The sequence below is a fragment of the Typopeltis vanoorti genome, chromosome 15, assembly GCF_054136105.1.
Source record: "Typopeltis vanoorti isolate ZY-2024b chromosome 15, IOZ_Tvanoo_1.0, whole genome shotgun sequence".
NCBI lineage: Eukaryota > Metazoa > Arthropoda > Arachnida > Uropygi > Thelyphonidae > Typopeltis > Typopeltis vanoorti.
This window is the reverse complement of record NC_143563.1, coordinates 32,294,961-32,314,411: the sequence shown is the minus strand read 5'-3', so window position 1 is coordinate 32,314,411 and position 19,451 is coordinate 32,294,961. Positions and strand designations below refer to the sequence as shown.

Genomic DNA, 19,451 nt, shown 5'->3' with positions numbered 1-19,451 from the left:
CAGAAAGTACAGAGAGGTGAAACACTTTCAGAGGAGTATTCTTTCCTTAATTCTGTGGTTAGCCTAGTGACTTTGCGCTTCGCAACCATATGACTGGGGAAGGAGTGTCCCAGGTTCGATTCTCGTCGAAGACGTGAGGAATTTGAGGATCTTCCTCAGCCATAGCCAAGTTAGCCGGTCTTGAGCATGGGCAGTAGGGTTTTTTCCGCCAGTTTATCTGGCATTTTTCATCACGCAAGCAGGCAATCCAGCCTCGGGAACATACACTACTACAGCCAAAAATATATCCCCCACCCCAGCAGCAGGCTAGGCGACAAGTCGGTTGGGAGTGGTACTAACAAGAAGTCGCATGGCTACTGCCTGAAAAGGACGGGTTGGAATTGGAAATGCCTTTCCCCCAATGTTAGTCTTCTGTTGTCCAAATAAGACACTGTAGGAAGATGGAAGGACAAAATCCTGGTCCCTGCAGTTATGATACTTTGGGTACTTCACAAAGTATCATAACTGCAAATTTGATAGAACATAGAAGAGAGTAAGTGGCAGATATATCTGGAAGGGAATAAGAGATGATGATGCCTCTTATGTGTCCTCCTGTCACTTGTGTCAACAGAAGTCTAACATTGGGGGAAAGGCAACGCTGCAGCCATTTCCAATTCCAACCTGTCCTTTTCAGGCAGTAGCCATGGATATTATTGGCACCCTTCCCACTACATCGAAAGGAAATAAATATATTATTGTGATCATAGATATATTCTCTAGGTTCCCCGAGGCCACTGCAATGAGGGATCAAACAGCCAAAACTGTAGCCAACAAACTTTTTAAGTTAGTAATATCTAGGTATGGGACGTCTCAGACACTCCTATTGGATCAAGGTTCTAACTTTACAGCTGAGATCATGCTGCAGCTGTGCAAGCTGTTAAAAATATTGTTCACCACCCCTTATCACCCCCAGGGAAACGGGATGTGCGAGAGACTAAACAGGATGCTAAAGCATACCCTCTCAAAATTAGCAAACAGTCAGATTTCTAACTGGGATGCTTATTTACCTCATACTCTGTTCGCATTTAGAACGTCCTTCACTCAGTGATCAAAGAGGTACCTGCTGTCATCTTGTATAGATTTGAACCCTTGTGCCACTGTGATTTTAGGAATTCTCAGGTCAGTACTGGATTTCCTGACAGATAAGTATTTGAATAATATGATTGAGGAAAATAGAGTAGCTCATGAGATGATTGCTGAATCCAGTAAAATTAGCTCTCAACAAGCAAGAGCATATGCAAATAGACTGAGAAAGTACAAAGATTTGAAACCAGGGAATCTAGTTCTCCTCGAACAAAAGTCAATCAAAAAGAAGGGAGGGAAGTTAGGTAGGAGTGCTGCAGAACTGTACGAGATTTTAGAAAAATTATCCCGGTAAACTTTAAAATAAGGGACAAAGGGGATCAGGGGAAGACCCTGACATTACACTCTGATTGATTAAAGCTGTACAAGGGCAGATCGGACCGGATGGTTTGTCTGGGAGATTCCTTGGAAAGAATGTGGTGGGGAAGAGGAGTTCCCTCAGAATGGATGGTTGTGGATATCAGAACAGGAGGAACACCTGGCAGTAAACTGATGGAGTAAAGTATGCTGCACACCGAAGGAGGAATTATTGCGATGGATACAACAACATGAAGGGAGGGAACAACCTACCACTAGAAGAACAAAGTACAAAATACAGTAGGTTCAGGGATCATAGTATCCTAGATGACAGAAACAGAAAATCCACTGAAGGGAAAAAGTGGGGAAGGAAATGAGACAGGTGGTGGAACTAGAAGTTTTGTTCAGTCAAGGTACAATTTAAGGCCCAGACAAAACTAGTCAGAATTTTCTGGATAAAATTCTGACTAGTTTTGCAGACAAGTTGAATTAAATTATATGCAGACAAGTTGAATTAAAAAAATTTATTTTGGGAGAGTAAGCCTATGTAAAATCTTGTATAGACAGAATTTTTAAATTAGATTCTTTCTATACCGATTTTACTTAGGAATTCAAATTAATTTAACATACTTGTAATTTTGGCTAATATTTAACTAATGACTTAATGTACAATAACAAAGGACAAAGAAAAAAAAATGTCTGAATAAATTGTAACAATAGATTGTTAAGACAAAAAAAATCCCACACGGGATTAAGAATAAGACCTAACTAAACGGGGTTTCCAGCCTTAATGCAGCGACCTAAAAGGTGGGGGAAAGACCACTATGAATACCCAGGGGAATAAAAAAGTAGCAAGAACCAAGGTCGATTGAGCAGCATAAAAGGGGGGAGACGAACACAGGAAGTTTTTTCGAGGAAGGCCAGTCGTCATGAAGAGGATTCGTTTCGGAGAAGGTGAGTCGAGTTAGCTAGAAGAGCACTAAGGTCGTCCCTGGTCGTTTCGATGGATAAATTCGTTTCCACCCAGTTTCTGTTTCCGTTCAAGTATGTCCTGCCGATTCTAGGTCAAGGGACCCTGTTGTAAAATATCGCGAGAAATAAGTTTTGTTTAACAGATTTTCACTAATTATTTAACAATTAAATTTTTGTCTAGAATAATAAAATATAAGAATGTACTATGTAATTGCAATAATAAAAGAATTGTAAAGATGTATATGCTGCTAAAAGTGCACCTGCACTAAAGGAATGTTACTAAGAAAATAAAAAGACATAAGTCGGATTAGCGATGAGCGCCAAAACGATCGTAAGGTCAAACGGCCTGCGATGACGTTAGGTTCATTCATTGCTCGTGGCTAATCCTGGAATGTTCCGAATTGAGAACAAAGAACTGTGATTTGAATAAAAGGGCAATACAGCATGTGGTTCAGAGCTTTTTTCGACCTGTGGCTAACCACCTTTCCTGGACTTTAGCGCAGTACCTACGAGGGCCCCTTCTGGAGTTGAAGGAGGGTTGTCTTTCCCGCCACTGATGCCTGATGTACTTTTGCCGCCCACTCACTCTAGGCTGCAGGTAGCCACGGCAGAACTCCAGTGCATAATTCGAAGGAAGACTACCGAGGATTTGACCTCATAAAAGTGTCCACGTGTATCATTAAGGAATCAAACTTTCCTCTCGGGAAATTGTAAACAAGTAAGCCCTCATTTTGTTTTGCAGTATGTGATATGATTGTGTTTAGAAATTGTAAATAGAAAGAAAGAGCCTAATTGTTAACTGGTGGCTATATGTGAATTGAATGTCTTGTTTCTTTGAAGAATGTGTCTAGTTAATGTTATCTGATTCTCGAGATGCTTGATACAATATCTGAATTAGCCTTAATTAAGAAGTAAATGTAATGAAAGAGAATTAAATGTAATAACATTCTTATGACAATTCTATATGTTTATGAGTTATATTTGTCCCAAAGAGGATATTCTGTGATAAGTAAGATTGAGTAATTTTGGCAGTAAAAGTGTTATAATCTATGATGTTCAGATAGTGAGTTAATGTGTGATATATGGTGCATTTTGTTTAATTTTGTATTTAATCATTCTTTCTATACTTTGTATCATGTCTTTGAAGTCAAAATAAATATGGTTTGTTATTACAATTGCCTGATTCTAATTCCCAAGCCAATGCACTATTCTGAAAATAATTAACGAACCTGCAGGAGTAAATTATAACAGCAAACCACGACTTGCAATTTTTGGTTATTTGTGTAGAATGTACGATTACAATTTGTCTTCTTCTCGCCCTGACTGTTAACATAAATTAGATCAATTAAGTGGCGCAGTTGAAAAATTAAAATAAATTTCTTAATTGATTGTACAATTTGAGCAATTGTACAATTTCTTAATTGTACGATTGCTCAGAGAGTTCCACGCCAGATAGATCTTAAAAACGAGGTCTATCTAGCAGGAAGAAAAGGGGGAGGGGGCAAGAAGTGATACTAAGTAAGTAAGATAGATAGAATAAATAGACACACAGTAAATATTACAGGTGCTTAAGGGTCAAAGCTGTATAACTGAGAGGAGACCTCCACATAGCCTTTAAAGGAATGCGGAGAACCGACCAGGGCTTCTGACCTAATGTCCAATCCTCACCTTCTCGTGGTGCACCCTGTTGGGTATCTACTTGGATCCTGAACGGACGAGGATGGGCTGGCAATTTGGGATTTAGCCGACCAAATTGTATGCTTATTGGTTAAAACAAAATAAAAAATGATGGTACAACATGACAAAATTTCATGCCGGCTGGGGTGTCGCCCGGTTAAACAAGGCCCCCGTTGTTTTCGCCAGGGAACCAGGGCGAACAGCGAAAAGTCAGCTACTGGAACAAATCTGAAAACAAACCCCAACTCAACATCACCAGAGTTAAAGATCGGTACTATCAACGTAAGAAGCCTGAATGGCAAAGAAATGGGGCGAGCTGAGGAATTAGATAAGTACCAGATCGACATAATAGGGGTGACTGAAACAAAAAAGACCAAAACTCGTGAGATCTTTCTCAGCAATAAATACAAAATGTTATATTCAAGCAATGACAATCAAGGAAAAGAAGGAGTAGCCATAGTATTCAACACAAAATACGAGGCTAATCTTCCTGAATGGCAGTCAGTCTCAAGTAGAGTAACGTGGGCAAATATGAGAATAGGGAACTGGACAATGAGACTTATTTGTGCCTATGGCCCCACAGAAGGTTCTACTAAGGTAGAAGTGGAGGAATTTTTTGAGGCTTTAGAAAAAGCAACTGACACAATGAAAAATGAAAAGTTGGTCCTTGTTGGGGATCTAAATAGCAGAGTAGGAAATGATTGTGAGACACAAAAATATTTTGGAAAAATTTGGAGAAAAGAGCAAAGCTAATAATAATGGCAAATATCTGTTGGATTTCTGCTCAGAACATGGACTGGTTATTACTAACACCATGTTCCAACATAAAAATGTGCACAAATTCACATGGAGAGAAGAGACAAGGAATAAGAAAAGTCTCATTGACTATGTTATTGTTGATAGTGATGTTTTCTCCCTGGTGCAGGACACCAGAGTGTACAGAGGATTTGAAATTGGAAGTGATCACTATTTAGTCTTGAGCAGGATAAAATTGAATTTCATATTGAAAAGGATAACATGTAAGAAAGTTTTAAAGCGAATAAAAGTTGAGCAGCTTTCAGATGTGAACTGTAGACTAAAATACACAAAAATTATTGAAGAAAAAATGAAAGAGTTTGAGAACAGGAATCAAACCTTGGAGATTCAGTGGCAAACTCTGAAGAAAACATTGATTGATTCTGCCAGAGAGGCATGTGGTGAGGTTGTCTGTAAGGATAAAAAAATCAGAACTTCCTGCTGGACACAGGAAGTTAAAGAGGCAGTGAAGGAAAAGAAGAAAGCATATCAAAAGTTCCTGTCAAATAAGTCAGCTTGTGCTCTTAGAGAATATAGAGACAAATGCAAGAAAGCTAAACACTGTGTAAAACTAGCTAAACAAAAGTCATGGGAGGACTTTGGCAAGAATATAGAAAATAAATATCAAGAAGGTGGCAACATATTCTGGAGGTTGTTGAAGAAGCTTAAGAATGGAGGAAAGAGTGCTGTAAAAGGAGTTAGAGATGATAAAGGTGACATGAAAACGGGAGAAAAAGATATCCTTGAAGTATGGAGTAATTACTTTGAAAAACTGCTAAATGAAACAAGCAGTGATGATATAGCACAGTAAAAAAACACTGACCAGACATGCAGTCAGGAATACATATCCATACTTGAAGTACAAAAAGCCATCAAAGGCTTGAAATGTGGAAAGGCAGCAGGAGTAGATGATATTCGACCAGAAATGCTGATGTATGGTGGTATAATAGTCTTACAGTGGCTGCACTGCATGGTTCAGAAAGCCTGGACAGAGGGACGAATTCCCGATGATTGGAGTAGAGCTCTCATAGTACCCATATATAAAAACGGAAATAAAACTGAATGTGAGAATTACAGAGATATTTCCCTACTAAGTGTTCCTGGAAAGATCTATGCAAGTACAGGGTGTTCGGGATAAATTTGACATATTTATAATTAATTATATTTTTCCGTAAGTTACATGTATTAACACACACTTCTCTTCATTTAAAAGTTTGGACCCTTCTTCATTCACATACAAGATGTCAGAAAGGATGGATAGCTGGAACCCACCTGAATCATGGAAGAGAATAACTTGTATCATGATGATTCGTGCCCGCCATCAAAATAAGGATATTACGACTGCTGCCCAATGCTCCCTGAATACAGTAAAAACAATCAGGCATGAACTAGAGACTTGCAATGGTGACTACGAGGATGTAGCAAGAAGAAAGATCCCTAGCAGACGATCTGATTGCGTTCGTACAGCAGAATTCCTCGCAAATCTGCAGGAACAGGTGTTGAAGAACTCTGGCATTGGAATTCGGGCTTTGTTCGTGGAGTTGCTAACTGTAGTCAAGCCCTGGATAACAAGGGTAGGCAATGGTAGGCCGTATGTATGGCAGCAGGATTCGGCCCCTTGCCACACCTCTGGGAAAAGTCAAAAATGGTTGTCTGAAAATTTCTACGACTTCACCAGTCCAAATGTTTGGCCTCCAAACTCCCCAGACCTTAACCCCATGGATTATTTTGTATGGGGCGCAGTTGAAAAAGACACCAATCGCACTTCCAGTAATACAAAAGCCCAGTTAATGGATAAAATTAAAACATTTTTTGCAGCCCTTCCCAGGGAGACTGTAGCATCAGCTTGTTCGAGGTTCCAAAGCAGAATTGAAGCTGTGATCGATGCTAATGGTGGTTATTTTGAGTAAATCTTGTTGATAGTATTGTAATTAACTCTGCCTGTAATGTTTTTTTGTCAATTCATTAAATTTAATAGATACAAAGAAGATTTTCTTTTTCCTTACAAAACTGTCAAATTTATCCCGAACACCCTGTATATTTGAGAAACGGTTGAGAGGAATTGTGGAAGAAAAGCTTGGTGAAGAACAAGCTGGATTCAGGCCAAATAGAGGCTGTCAGGATCAGATCTTCACTTTAAGACAAATAGTCGAGAAAGCATGGGAATATAACAAAGATCTGTATTTAAGTTTTGTCGATTTGGAAAAGGCATATGACAAGGTGCCAAGAGAGAAGCTATTCAATACGCTGCAGTTATATGGTGTCAATGGGGCATTATATCAAGCAATACTTAGTCTTTATTTGAGTTGTAAGTCAGCAGTTAGAATTGAAGGAAGTACAGGAAGATGGTTTAATGTTAAATCTGGTGTGAGACAAGAATGTACATTATCCCCTCTGTTATTCATTATCTATATGGACCACATTATGAAGGAAAGTGGTATTAAACATGATATCAAAATTGGAGATGTGAATGTCAGTTCTTTGCTTTATGCGGATGATGTTATACTTCTAAATAAATCTGCTATAAGTCTGCAAGATTCTCTGACTAAATTGAATAGCTGTTGTAATAGATATGGTATGAAGGTCAGCAATAAAAAGACAAAGACAATGAAAATAGGCAGAATCATTGAAAATGTCAACTGTGTTGTGAATGGAGAACCTGTGGAACAAGTAAAACGTTTCAGCTATTTAGGCACAATTTTTACTGAAGATGGTAAATTGAATATAGAAATAGACAACAGAATCAGCAAAGCTGGTATGGTGGGAAGTCAATTGAATAAATTCATATGGAATAAGAGAGAAATTAGTCGGAACACTAAATTAGCTGTATACAAGACAGTGTTCAAACCAGTTTTAATTTATGGATTTGAGAGCTGGGTCAGAAGTAAAACACTTGACCAAAGACTAGAGACCACAGATATGAGAGTCCTGAGAAAGATTATAGGCGTGAACAGATGGCTTCAATGGCAATATCATATTAAAAACGAGGATATTAGGAAAGAACTTGACATTGTCAGCATCCAGGAATGTTTAGCAGAGCTAATCTCAGGTGGTATGGTCCCTTAAACAGAATGGGTGAGGAAAGATTTGCAAAACAAGTGTTCTCTGCCAGGTTGGCAGCAAAACGACCCAGAGAAAGACAAAGATATAGGTGGATTGATACGGTACAAAGCGCTTTAGACAATAGAAATATAAGATCTGATAATGTTGCAGTCTTAACAAGTAACAGACTGATTTGGAGGAAAATTGTAGATAGGAAATTAATAATGATGTAAATTTTTTTTTTTTCATGTAGTACTATCATATCCTGTACACCCCTTGAGGGTACATGGCAGGAATTTGATGATGATGATGATGATGTAAATATTACACCATTTCCATCCAACAGATGCCCAAAGATGCTAGATGGGTCGTTTATGCAGTGTAGAAAGCAAGTTCCAGATTGCCAGCCGCCAAGGTTCCTGATGACCTCTGCCTGTAGAAGTGCCCTCGTCGATATCGGAAAATGGTGCTTGTGCGTGTAAGCAATATCAGAAGGAAGAAGATGATAACGATCTCAAGGGTCTACTGATGTGAACTAGATGATTAAATACCAAGTAAGGTCTATTATATGTGATTTAACTAGAGGCAAAAATTGTAGCAGAGATTGCTCTAGCTGTTTTTTTGTTAGTATTACTTCACTGAAGGCAATTAGCTAACCATTGAGGAATAACTTGCTTAGTTGTGTGAAATAAGATAATGTTGTTACAAGGTGAAAGTTAATGTGCGTAATGTTATTTATTGTCTAAGCTTGCCTGTGAAATAGCATGTGTAGGTCTGTTATGTTGTATGACTTAAGTATAGGCACAAATATTACCTCAGCCTGTTTACTTAAAGGAGGATTGTTGAACTAGATTGGATAAATTAAGATCTAAGTTAATATTGCTGAGAAGTTTACAGTCGTGAAAAAGATTGTGTACTTAATGTTAACTTTATTGTACTCTAATTAGCATGAATAAATTGTGTTTGTCAAATAACTTGCTTGATTACTATATACCAATGCACTTCTCATAAAAAAGACCCAACCTGTGTGACCGAGGGAGATAAGTAGCCACGACTGAAGAATAGAGTATTGCATTGCTTGACATAGTGACAAGTGTAAGAGCTATTTCTGTGCTTTGCTAAGTGTTTTTCTTTTATGGAAGGATATTTAAGTCTTATCTACGATTTCTGATGGCGCAGTCGTAATAAAAAAATTAATTTTTCAGAAATCAATATAGAAAAACGCTTACTGTTTAGACAAAGGGATTGACTGCAGACAGAGGCAATTTCTATGTTTTAGAATTTTGCGCACGTGATTTAGCATAGTTACGACATTGAAAAAAAGGGGGGCTCTAATTGAGAGAAAGGATTAACTGTAGTAGACTAAATCAAGCAAAGGATTAAGAACGATGGAGTCACGACTGTTAAGTATAATAAGTTAAGTGAGTTGAAATAAACAAGTAAGTATATATTTCGAACAAGGTATAGAGTCAAAACCTAAAGAAAATAAATATCATATATATTACAATGGTGCAGCATACACACGATTTTACAACAATGCACCTTGAAACAAATAGAAAAAGTTTCTTTTCCTCTTCCTTCATCCCTCCTACTGCTGTATTGTGGAATAGTCTTCCCCTGTTGTGTTTCCCAAGGAATATAATATACAGTTGTTCAAATCAAGGGTAGGTTACTGCTTAGAAAAAAATAATCATCCAGGGTAAACCGTGTGGAAAAAGAAAAAGAGGGAATCCACCCCCCTTCCCTCAACAGATGGATTGACCAAATATCAAGAATCACCGGATATAAGCTAGAACAAGCAATAAGAAATGCACAGGGGAGGAAGAAATGGCAAAGCATCAGCAGGATGGTCACAAGTCCTGAGACATGAGATCTGAGAGAGAGAACTATAGGTTGATCAACCAACCTCTCGTGTATGGGCTCGACATAAAGTTTAACCTGTTCTGGCTCAAAGTTGTCTTACAAACTTTATTGTATAATCATTTGCTCTCTCTCTAATTTTTCTGACCTACCCCTAAAACTTGATTTTCTGGATCTAAATATCCAACCAGTACAATTTATGGAGTACAATTTTCACAATGCAAACTAGCTTCTCTTCTCTATTTCTATTGATCATGCTTATAAGAATGCCAAGTTGTCATTTGCAGTGGCCTACCACAGATAGTCCACTAAAACAATTATCTGTGGTAGAATACCACATAATCCTCACCACCCTACTAACACAAACTTCTAAGTAAATGGTAAATGTCATTTCTTCACCCTTGGTAACTCAGATCATAAATAACTTCAACCAAATTTCATTTACTATAGAACAACTTTCACCAGGTAGACTTAATTGTAGATGGTTACATATAACCACAGGAAAAAAGGTGGAGCCATTTTCAGTTGTAAATCAGTAACCAAAACTGGAATGAACTTGTTATGCCATCCAGTCATTTTCGAATCTTGGCGATCTTTTGTGAACAAAGGCTCCATCCTACTCGGCCTCTTATCCTTTTTTTTTTTAACAATTTTAAGTTCAAGTTGGTAAGTTCTTTTATGTTATCCTTCCAACTTGTTTGTGGTCTTCTCTGGAATGAACTATAGGAACATATTTTTCTGTTATTAGCTGAAAGTGTGTGACTGTTCAATGAACAGAACAATTAAAATTATGACTTCACAATTATTTAAAAAAAAAAAAAAAGCATGCAGTGTTCAAAGTGGAGATAAAAAATACATTCAAGTATTATCAAGAATATAGTGTAATCTGAATTTCTAATCACAATATACACAAAAGCATTAAAAAACAGAAATACTCACCCTGTAAATTTTACATTTACATCTAACCCAGTTTGTAGTTTTGGCAAAATTGTCATTGCATCATGAACATTCTGCTCATAATTCAACTGTGTGCTCTCTGGAACATTCTGCAAATTAAAAAATAAATAAATTATACTGATAAACAAGACATTTAAAAATTTGGCATGCACTCATGAAATTATTTCAAATGTTAATGTCAATTATGACATTTAGCAAGACATTTGTAAAGATTAGTGAATAAGTGCATGCTATTTTATAGAAATTTAAGAAGGGCTTTATATAAGAATAAACTTAAAAAAAATAAATAAAACATAAAATCCAAGTTAGAATTTTATGCTGCATGTAATAACAAAAATTAACAGTTGTGTAAATTAAATTCCTGAACACCCCTTGAGGATACATATCAGGAAAATGATGATGATAATGTAAATTATATAAACGTTTCCTATTTAATGATAAAAAATTACATATAAATACAAGATTTTCAGTTATTACTACTGACTATTTTGAAGATAGGAAATGCAGAATTTTAACCATCAATAACTATTATAAAAATTCTCAATATATTTATAACCAGGATAACAGATTACAAGATTTGCTCAAGTCCTTGATTCGATTAGCTCTTTATAAGTTTTTAAGACTAACAGTTCTTGAAGAATTCTTCTATTGCAATTCTACTTTAAAATTCCATACAGCATATCTAAACCCTAATAGAGGGTATCCATTTTAAATGAAACCAAAAAAAATATATTTTAGTACACAAATTCCATAAATGACAAGCAATGAGGATCAGTTTAATATAAAAATTACCTAAACTGTTGCTAATATAATAATATATAGATGGTGCTTTAATAAAGAATATGCATTAAAAAAAGTGTATAATGACCTATCCTTTTTCAAAAAATAAATAAATAAAATAAATAATATGCTATGAGTTCAGTGAGCAGCAATATATGCTGCACAGCATCAGCTGAGTGATTGCTGCACATGTTAAGAAGTGTTAGAATACTTTGCATTCATACAACTTTCCACAATCTGTTGATGCAGAGCCTGTTCATTAGACACCAGTGTAGCATAAAAACTAACCTTCAACTATCTGCATACAGAGAAATCCAGTGGATACTGAGAAATCAGGGTGGTCATTCAACTGCCCACCTCTACTTATCTAATAGCCAGACACAATCAAGATATTTCCTAACAGTCCATCTATGCATGGAGCATATGCACCGACATGTTGCTAATGAGATGTCCTCCAACAATGCCAGTAGCTCCTCGAAGAGGCATTTCTCAACACCAGGATGTGAGGTTTTAGCAAAACAGGCATTCATCAGTTGAACGAGCTCTTCTGCATTTCTCACTTACATACCATCTGAATTCATTAGAATTATTCTTTCTTTTACTTGTGGCATAACGATACAATTCTTGTGGACTGTCTTTTGGCTTGAAGAGCCAGTTTCTTTTCATACTCAGACTTAACGTGTCATACAAAGTTGTAACTCTTCTGGCCTGCCTCTTATAAGTTTCATAACTGACATCATCCTTATGTACACAGTATTCCTTCCAAATCTTTTTCTTAACCCTGCGAAGGTCGTGGTCGGAAAAATTGCAGTGTAGGTCGCATGTATCTGAGAGATACATTCATTACTAGTATGTGCTAAAATGCAATAAAACTTTTTAAAAAAACACTGCAAATATAATACGTGATGGTTTATTTATTTTCAGTTACAATCTAGAAATTATTGAACAAAGAAAAAACCAACAACTAAACCAATACTATACTGACATCAGAGTTAGCAGTATCTCTCAGATACATTTACTATCAAATATCACTTTCGCAGTCGACTCTATCATTCTCATCATCGGACTTGAGTAACAAAATCACTGAATCTCTTCAACATCTGATGGATTATCCAATCGATATATTTTTCCAGCCATTTTCAATGGTAAATAAAAAAAAAAACAACTAAACCAATACTATACTGACATCGGAGGTCACGGTATCTCTCAGATACAATTTACTATGAAATATAACACACCTTTACATAATGTGTTAAACCAAAACTGACCGCATAAACAGTGTGGAATATCACTCGTAATATATGCATGCACAGCTATTCATGACCTCCAAGCTATACACTGGATATGTATAAGAATATGTATATTAAACAATTTGTTTGTATCTATCAGATCAGCTGTGACCTCAGCAGGGTTAAGAATCTTTTGCTTAATAAGATTATACGTCCATTTCACCCCTAGCCAACATGTTTTTCAAATGCTAGGCAGATATCCTGTTATTGCATCACTTAGTATTTTTTAAATGTTTCCAAGCACTACTAATATCCATCATCATCATCATCATAATGCTAATTATGGATACAGACCATCTTGGTTTGTTGTTCATTATCAATCCAATATTCTCTTCTGAGGTCTACTCAGCCTTCTCTTTCTAGTTGGTCTATATTTTATTCTTTGTTTAGGATATCGGGTGTTGGCCATTCGGTTTAAGTATTCTATCCAATTTTGTTTGTAATTGTTTAGTTTTTCTTCTACTGATTTTAGTTCTTTTAAAATATTTATTCCTTTTTTGGTCTAATAATGCATATTTTGCAGTTCTTGAATCTCATTTCACTTATTTTTATTCTTTGTTCATCTTGTGTTTATTGCTCAAATTTCGCTGCCATATAATAATGTGGGCACTGCTGGAGTGTTATATATTTTCAAGCATGTTTCTTTTTGTACAATATTTGGATTGAGTGTTCTATTTATCAGGCCTATAATCTGTAAAAATTTTTAAGTTTTTAATTATGTCTTTTTCTCCTTTATCCAATATCCTTCCCATCGAACTGATACCATGGGACAGAACCCAGCATACTCCTCAGTTGGTCATGATTTTCCTACTTTGTCACATATTGCTTGAGGGAGTTGTCTCACAACAGCTCGGTAAATTTGGATTCATTCTTCACATGTAGTTTCATTGCTACCCAATCAATGTTTAGATAATTAAAGTCCCCCTTTATGATTACTCATTTTGTACTCATCGTCTTTATTTGGTACTGCATTTCTTTGCCACTAGCAACAGATCCACAATGTGTTTGATTTGTTAGACTCCATCTCACACTAGATGGCTTTATCAAACTCCATATGAATATGAAAAACTGTTACTGAAAAATTATATGAAAAGTATTGAAGTTATAGGTCTCAACTAACTGGACTCAAATCATTCAATATCATTAGCAGCACACCTTTTTTTTTCTATCATATCCTGACTATCTTTCCTAAAAATAGTACTCTTTACACTCGGTACCAGTTAGTATATGCCTCTGATAGCAAGGTCTCGCTGCCTACAATTTGAAGTCCCAATGTATTCACCAAGGCAATAAATCCTATCTCTTTATTTCTAATGTATTCATGTACATAAGTTATCTGCATGACATAGTTGAACAACTTGCAGATCTCATTTCTTATCTAGTGCCTTATTCATACAAACATCTTTGTGCATGTGCACATACACACACGATAGTCTGAGCTGAAAGAACACCAAATCATTCTTTCCTCAATCATTTCCATGGTAATGCACGTTCCTATTATTAACAGTTACATAACACTGTCACTCTTACATATAGATTCTCACCATTTTTCAAATCTCAATCTAGCTTTCCTGTCTCTCTGTGTTAGGTTTCATACCAATTAATTAATTTCTCAATACTCTTGATACCAGATGCATTCAAGTGTAGGCTGTCTCTCTTATGCAAATCCATTCTTCCTTCAAACTTATTTCACACATCCAAAAACTCTCATCCATTCCTTCCACACAGCCTACACATCGAATCATTTACCATCATAGCCCTTCTTAATTCATTTTATCATATCTAGGTAATATACTTTTGATTTTCACTTTCTCACTCTTCAATCTTGCTTCTTTCAACAATCCTTTCATATCCTCTCTTATACTGAGCTTATCACCAGTTAAATCATGTGTACCTACTAGAATTGTTGCCACCTCTTTTTCTTTTGTTTTTCAACTGCATTTAGTTTGTTTTTAATTTCTGCTCCAGGAAAACTTGAAGTAATAATCTGATCATTAATGGCATATTTAAATGAGTGTCACCATACCTCAATGTTGGGGATTTAATGGAATATTTTTTCAGCAATGGGAAAGGATTAAAACTAATTTTAATGGTCCACCACCTAGTCAGGACTTTAGAGTCACCCATGTGTTTCACTTAGTATTGTATTGTATTTGATTGTGTTGTTACAAACATTATTTGTAATCCCTGAAGATGTCTCAGTGATAGAGATGAAATGTTTAAAGCATTAAAATTAGTTTTAATCCTTTCCCAGTGCTGAAAAAAATATTCCATTAAACCTCCAACATGATGTCCTCACAACACTTAAGCCTCAACACCGAATGTCACCATACTAAATAAACTAGTAAAGTTAATTATTAAAAAAAAAAAAATTCTGATTTTCGTTATGCAATACTTGACCTGATTCCACACTTTGTTGTTTCTAATTTTGCTCCTTAATTCTGTTATTCTTCCTATCTTTGAATGCCTCTAGACTTTCTGTAATTCCAGTATCATCTGTCTAATAATCTATTTTAAGTTTGGAGGTTAATTCATTTTCATCATTCTCTAATTTGTCTTCATGAGGTTGAAACGTAACCTTCCTATTCTCAACTTCACTGTTCTTTTTAGAATTCCATTTCCTGTGCATTTTTGGTGCCACTTTACAACACTAATATTGCAATATCTCAAAAATATATTATGAAAGCACCAAATACTATAAAAGCACAAAATTCTGCACTAATATACTATAAAATGCTAATTTTCTAAGAAAAACACACAAAATAAATAAATAAATAAAAAAAAAAAAAACAGATAAAAATCACCAATTTTACACGAGTGCTAAATAAGCCAGCCACTCACAATGTCAAAGAGAATGTCCACTATAAGGTTCTAAGCTTTCGGATAACTTCAGTAAGCCAGCATATAACTTTGTCAAATAATTTTTAGAGTGCCATTTTTGTGTGTGTGTGGGAGGGAGGGGGGGGAGTTGGCATAAATTAAATGATAAGTAAGTCGATCTCTGAGTAAGGTGAACATTTTTTTCAATCATATGCAGGGCAATCATGTACTATTGAAGTGTTACACTTATCCAATTAGTGATGATGATATTCTGGTTCTGGCATAGCTTTTTAGGTGTACTGAGTTCCACATGGGATAATTCTTTTTCAGAGGTTTTGCCAATTTGAAAATGTTGGTATGTCAAGCTGAATATTATTGCTGATATGGGATAGGAGGCTGTAGATGCCCAGTTCTATTCTTGCCATTATTCGAAGACTGGGTACTTGGAGCTCATTATGACTAGTAGTATTTAGTCATAATGAGTCAAAATAGCTCATTATGATTAAAAGTATTGATAGCTACTTTCTTAAATTGAATTAGCAAGAGGTTAATCACAATCTATTCTGGAGACAAATGTGAGTTTTGTATTTTTTTTTCTTGGTTAGATTGCTGAATTTTTAGATATAGCTAGCCTTAGCTTCATAAAATTTTTTTGCAGTGAAATGTTGGAGACATTCGAAAGAATTGTCCATAGCTTGACATTCAGCGTGTTGCACAGTTTGTCCTGTAGTGCTTGAATAGAGCTGTTTGTGCCAATACAGTGCACGTCATCAATTTGATCCTGTAAAAAAAGTGAAGCTCGTATGACAATAAATACAGAAAGCTTTTTGGAAAATTAAACTGGGGTTTGATTTTAATGTAAGTAATAGTAATGCTCGAGTCACAACAGTGTTTGAGGGATGCAAGTCTGTTCAATAATCTTACTCATCGAAGTTTACACTAACCAAAGCAAATATGCTGGATTACTTCCATGTAAGTTCACTAATGTGATATGGATATTGGAATTTGATTATCACTCATATTGATATTTAATGAAGAAAGGAGATCTAGTAAATTATTACTACTAATAATAATTACTAACCAGATTTATTTAGCTCATAAATTACTATGCTAATATTTCTCATTGGTTACCAGGCATCTTCACTGACACAAAGAAATACACTAAGCACATAAGTGCAAACACACTAACAGGGAACACGAACATGCTGAATGAAAGGATCCTACAGTCCTAACTGATTTCTGCTATGGTACAGCAATGGAATCTTGCTGAAGATCTCACAATAATAGTCTCCCAGATTTTTGGTAAAGTAGGCAGTTGGAAATGTTTTTATCACATCTCAATAGCCAACATCTGAGGATCCCTTTCACCACTGAAAAATTATCTGTCCTTCCTTGACAACTACCCAATGAATCCTTATCCTTTTCTGTTTATTAAAGAAAACCTACTCACACTGGAAGGCGCACACATCACTTGTTACATTAACCACCCATCTTGGCAACATAATGTTATCAAAGACTCAACAAATTGGGTTAGAACCATTTGCTTGAACTACATTAGTCTCTCTGCAGAAATCAATTAATCTATGACACTTTTTTTTGCCAATTTTTCCCATTCAAAAACATCAACAGAACACTCAGTTCAGAGTCCCTTATGAGAACATGACTGGAGGGAGTGTGTGAGAAAGAGCCATCAGAGAACTGTCCTTACGTGTACAATCAATCAAGAATTCTTATGGAAAATTCCAAAAAGATTACCAAGTTCTTCGGATGTTAAGAAGGCCATGGATGTATGATGAGATAAGCTACATGTTCATGAAAGTTAGCCCAAGAAAGAAAAATGATCCTGACTGAAAATTGCAACATTATCAAGAGGGAGTGAAATAGTTTTTCTTCCCAGTAATAAGATAGGTGTTTTAACAGCATTCAAATTCACTAGATTATTTTCACACCACTTGAAAATGATGAGAAGATCAGTGCTTGAGACACTGGTTCTGGAAGATTGAAGCTTGAATTATTTGAGCACAAGGTTTCTCAAATGAAGAAGAGGAATGGAGAGTTATATCATCAGAAATTATGAAAGGAACGTCACTGATGAATAATAAGAAGAGTATGAGTGACAATACAAAACCAGCCCTGATGTACTCCAGAACTTGGCTACTATAGATAGGTAGATCTGCTAACATCTACTCTGAACATAAAACCTACATCTGGTATCATCATTACACCAAATATCCCAATAAAGAATTAAATGGTAGAAGACTAGGGCTGCATAGATATTACTACAAATCTATTTTAGGGTCAACATCAGTTATGAAACATTCTTCTAATAATAAGTATGACTGGAAAACAGTCATTTTCATAAGTCCACCTCTAAAATAACTGAATTTCTTCCTTTTAACTCCTAGAGCGCATCATGATAAGGCACCAACTCTTTGTACCATTTTGAATTATTTCCACAATCACCTCAATCAAAAAGGCTATTATACAATAGCCTTTTAAAAAAAACTTTTGATAAACCCAGAGAAAGTGCTATAGTGCTAGACAGCCCCCCCAAAAAAAACATTCCAAGTTCAAACTAGTCACCAACTAGAGGAATCTTTTCTACTCATTCCTTCTTCCAGTTACCAAGTCAGTCAATCCCTGGCATGGCATGCAGATTTTTTTTTTTTTTTGTCCTGGAGTATTAAGAAAATTCAACTGTAGAAGCTACACTATTTCAGACAATAATATACTGTGGTAGTCAGGGACCAAGTACTCTTAGGCCAGCTATCTCTGATTGGCTACTGGCAGATATTGAGCTGCCAACTCAGTCTCCAAAATTTAGGGCTAAAATAGCCTTATCTATTTACTACAGGGAATAAAAGGCATTAGCACTGTTAACGTTAAAAGACTATTTGTATATAAAGCATTTACTTTTTAAATAAATACCTTAAAATACCTGGTATTTTGACCATGTATTTTAAGGTATTTTGAAAAGGATATTAATGTTACACTTTTCAGCAAGGAGACAAATGGTAACAATCAAGTAACATCTAAATATCATCTACATATAACAGAGACAATAAATTTTAATTGAAGCATCAGCTTCAATTAAAATGCAGCTCAATACAATACCAAACTTATGCATAGATAAGTTAAGAGTAATGCAATATGTAAAACATCATGCTAAACAAACTAACCCACCAATCACATTAAACATATGTTCTATATTAATATATAGTACATATTTTATCTTATAATTATTTGTATATTATTCAAATATTTTAATTTTTATGTATTAATATTATTATATCTAACTTCATATCTTAGTCTTAAAATGTATTAACTGTTTATACTTATTAATGTTAAACTATCTTCATTTAATTTACAATATTGAGACTACATGTTTCTATGCAAGAGATTTATTAAAATAAACAGAAAGAGATTCAGTGGCAAGCCCAGAAGAAAACATTGACTGATTCAGACAGAGAGAGACATGTGGTGAGGTTCTCTGCAAGGATAGAAAAATCAGAACCCCATGGTGGACAGTTAAAGAGGTAGTGAAGGAAAAGAAGAAAGTATATCAAAAGTTCCAGACAAATAAGTCAGCTTGTGCTCTTAGAAATTACAGAGACAAATGTAAGAAAGCTAAACACTGTGTAAAACTAGCTAAACAAAAGTGATGGGAAGACTTGGATAAGAACATAAAAAATAAATATCAAGAAGTTAGCAAAATATTCTTGAGACTGTTGAAAAAGCTCAGAAATGGAGAAAAGAGTGCTGTAAAAGGAATTAGAGATGATAAAGGTGACATGAAAACTGGTGAAAAAGATATCCTTGATGTATGGAGTAATTAACTGA

General features: G+C 35.5%; 1 protein-coding gene across 2 annotated transcripts in view; it reads right to left on the bottom strand.

Annotated features, from left to right (window-relative positions):
- LOC150098576 (ubiquitin carboxyl-terminal hydrolase MINDY-1-like) overlaps nt 1-19,451 on the bottom strand; it is a 137,826-nt gene that overhangs the window by 81,985 nt on the left and 36,390 nt on the right. For both annotated transcript variants that reach the window (XM_090404718.1, XM_090404719.1), the window contains exon 4: nt 10,705-10,811. In XM_090404718.1, coding sequence (XP_090260844.1) covers nt 10,705-10,811 — 107 coding nt within the window. The remainder of the gene's footprint in view (nt 1-10,704; nt 10,812-19,451) is intronic.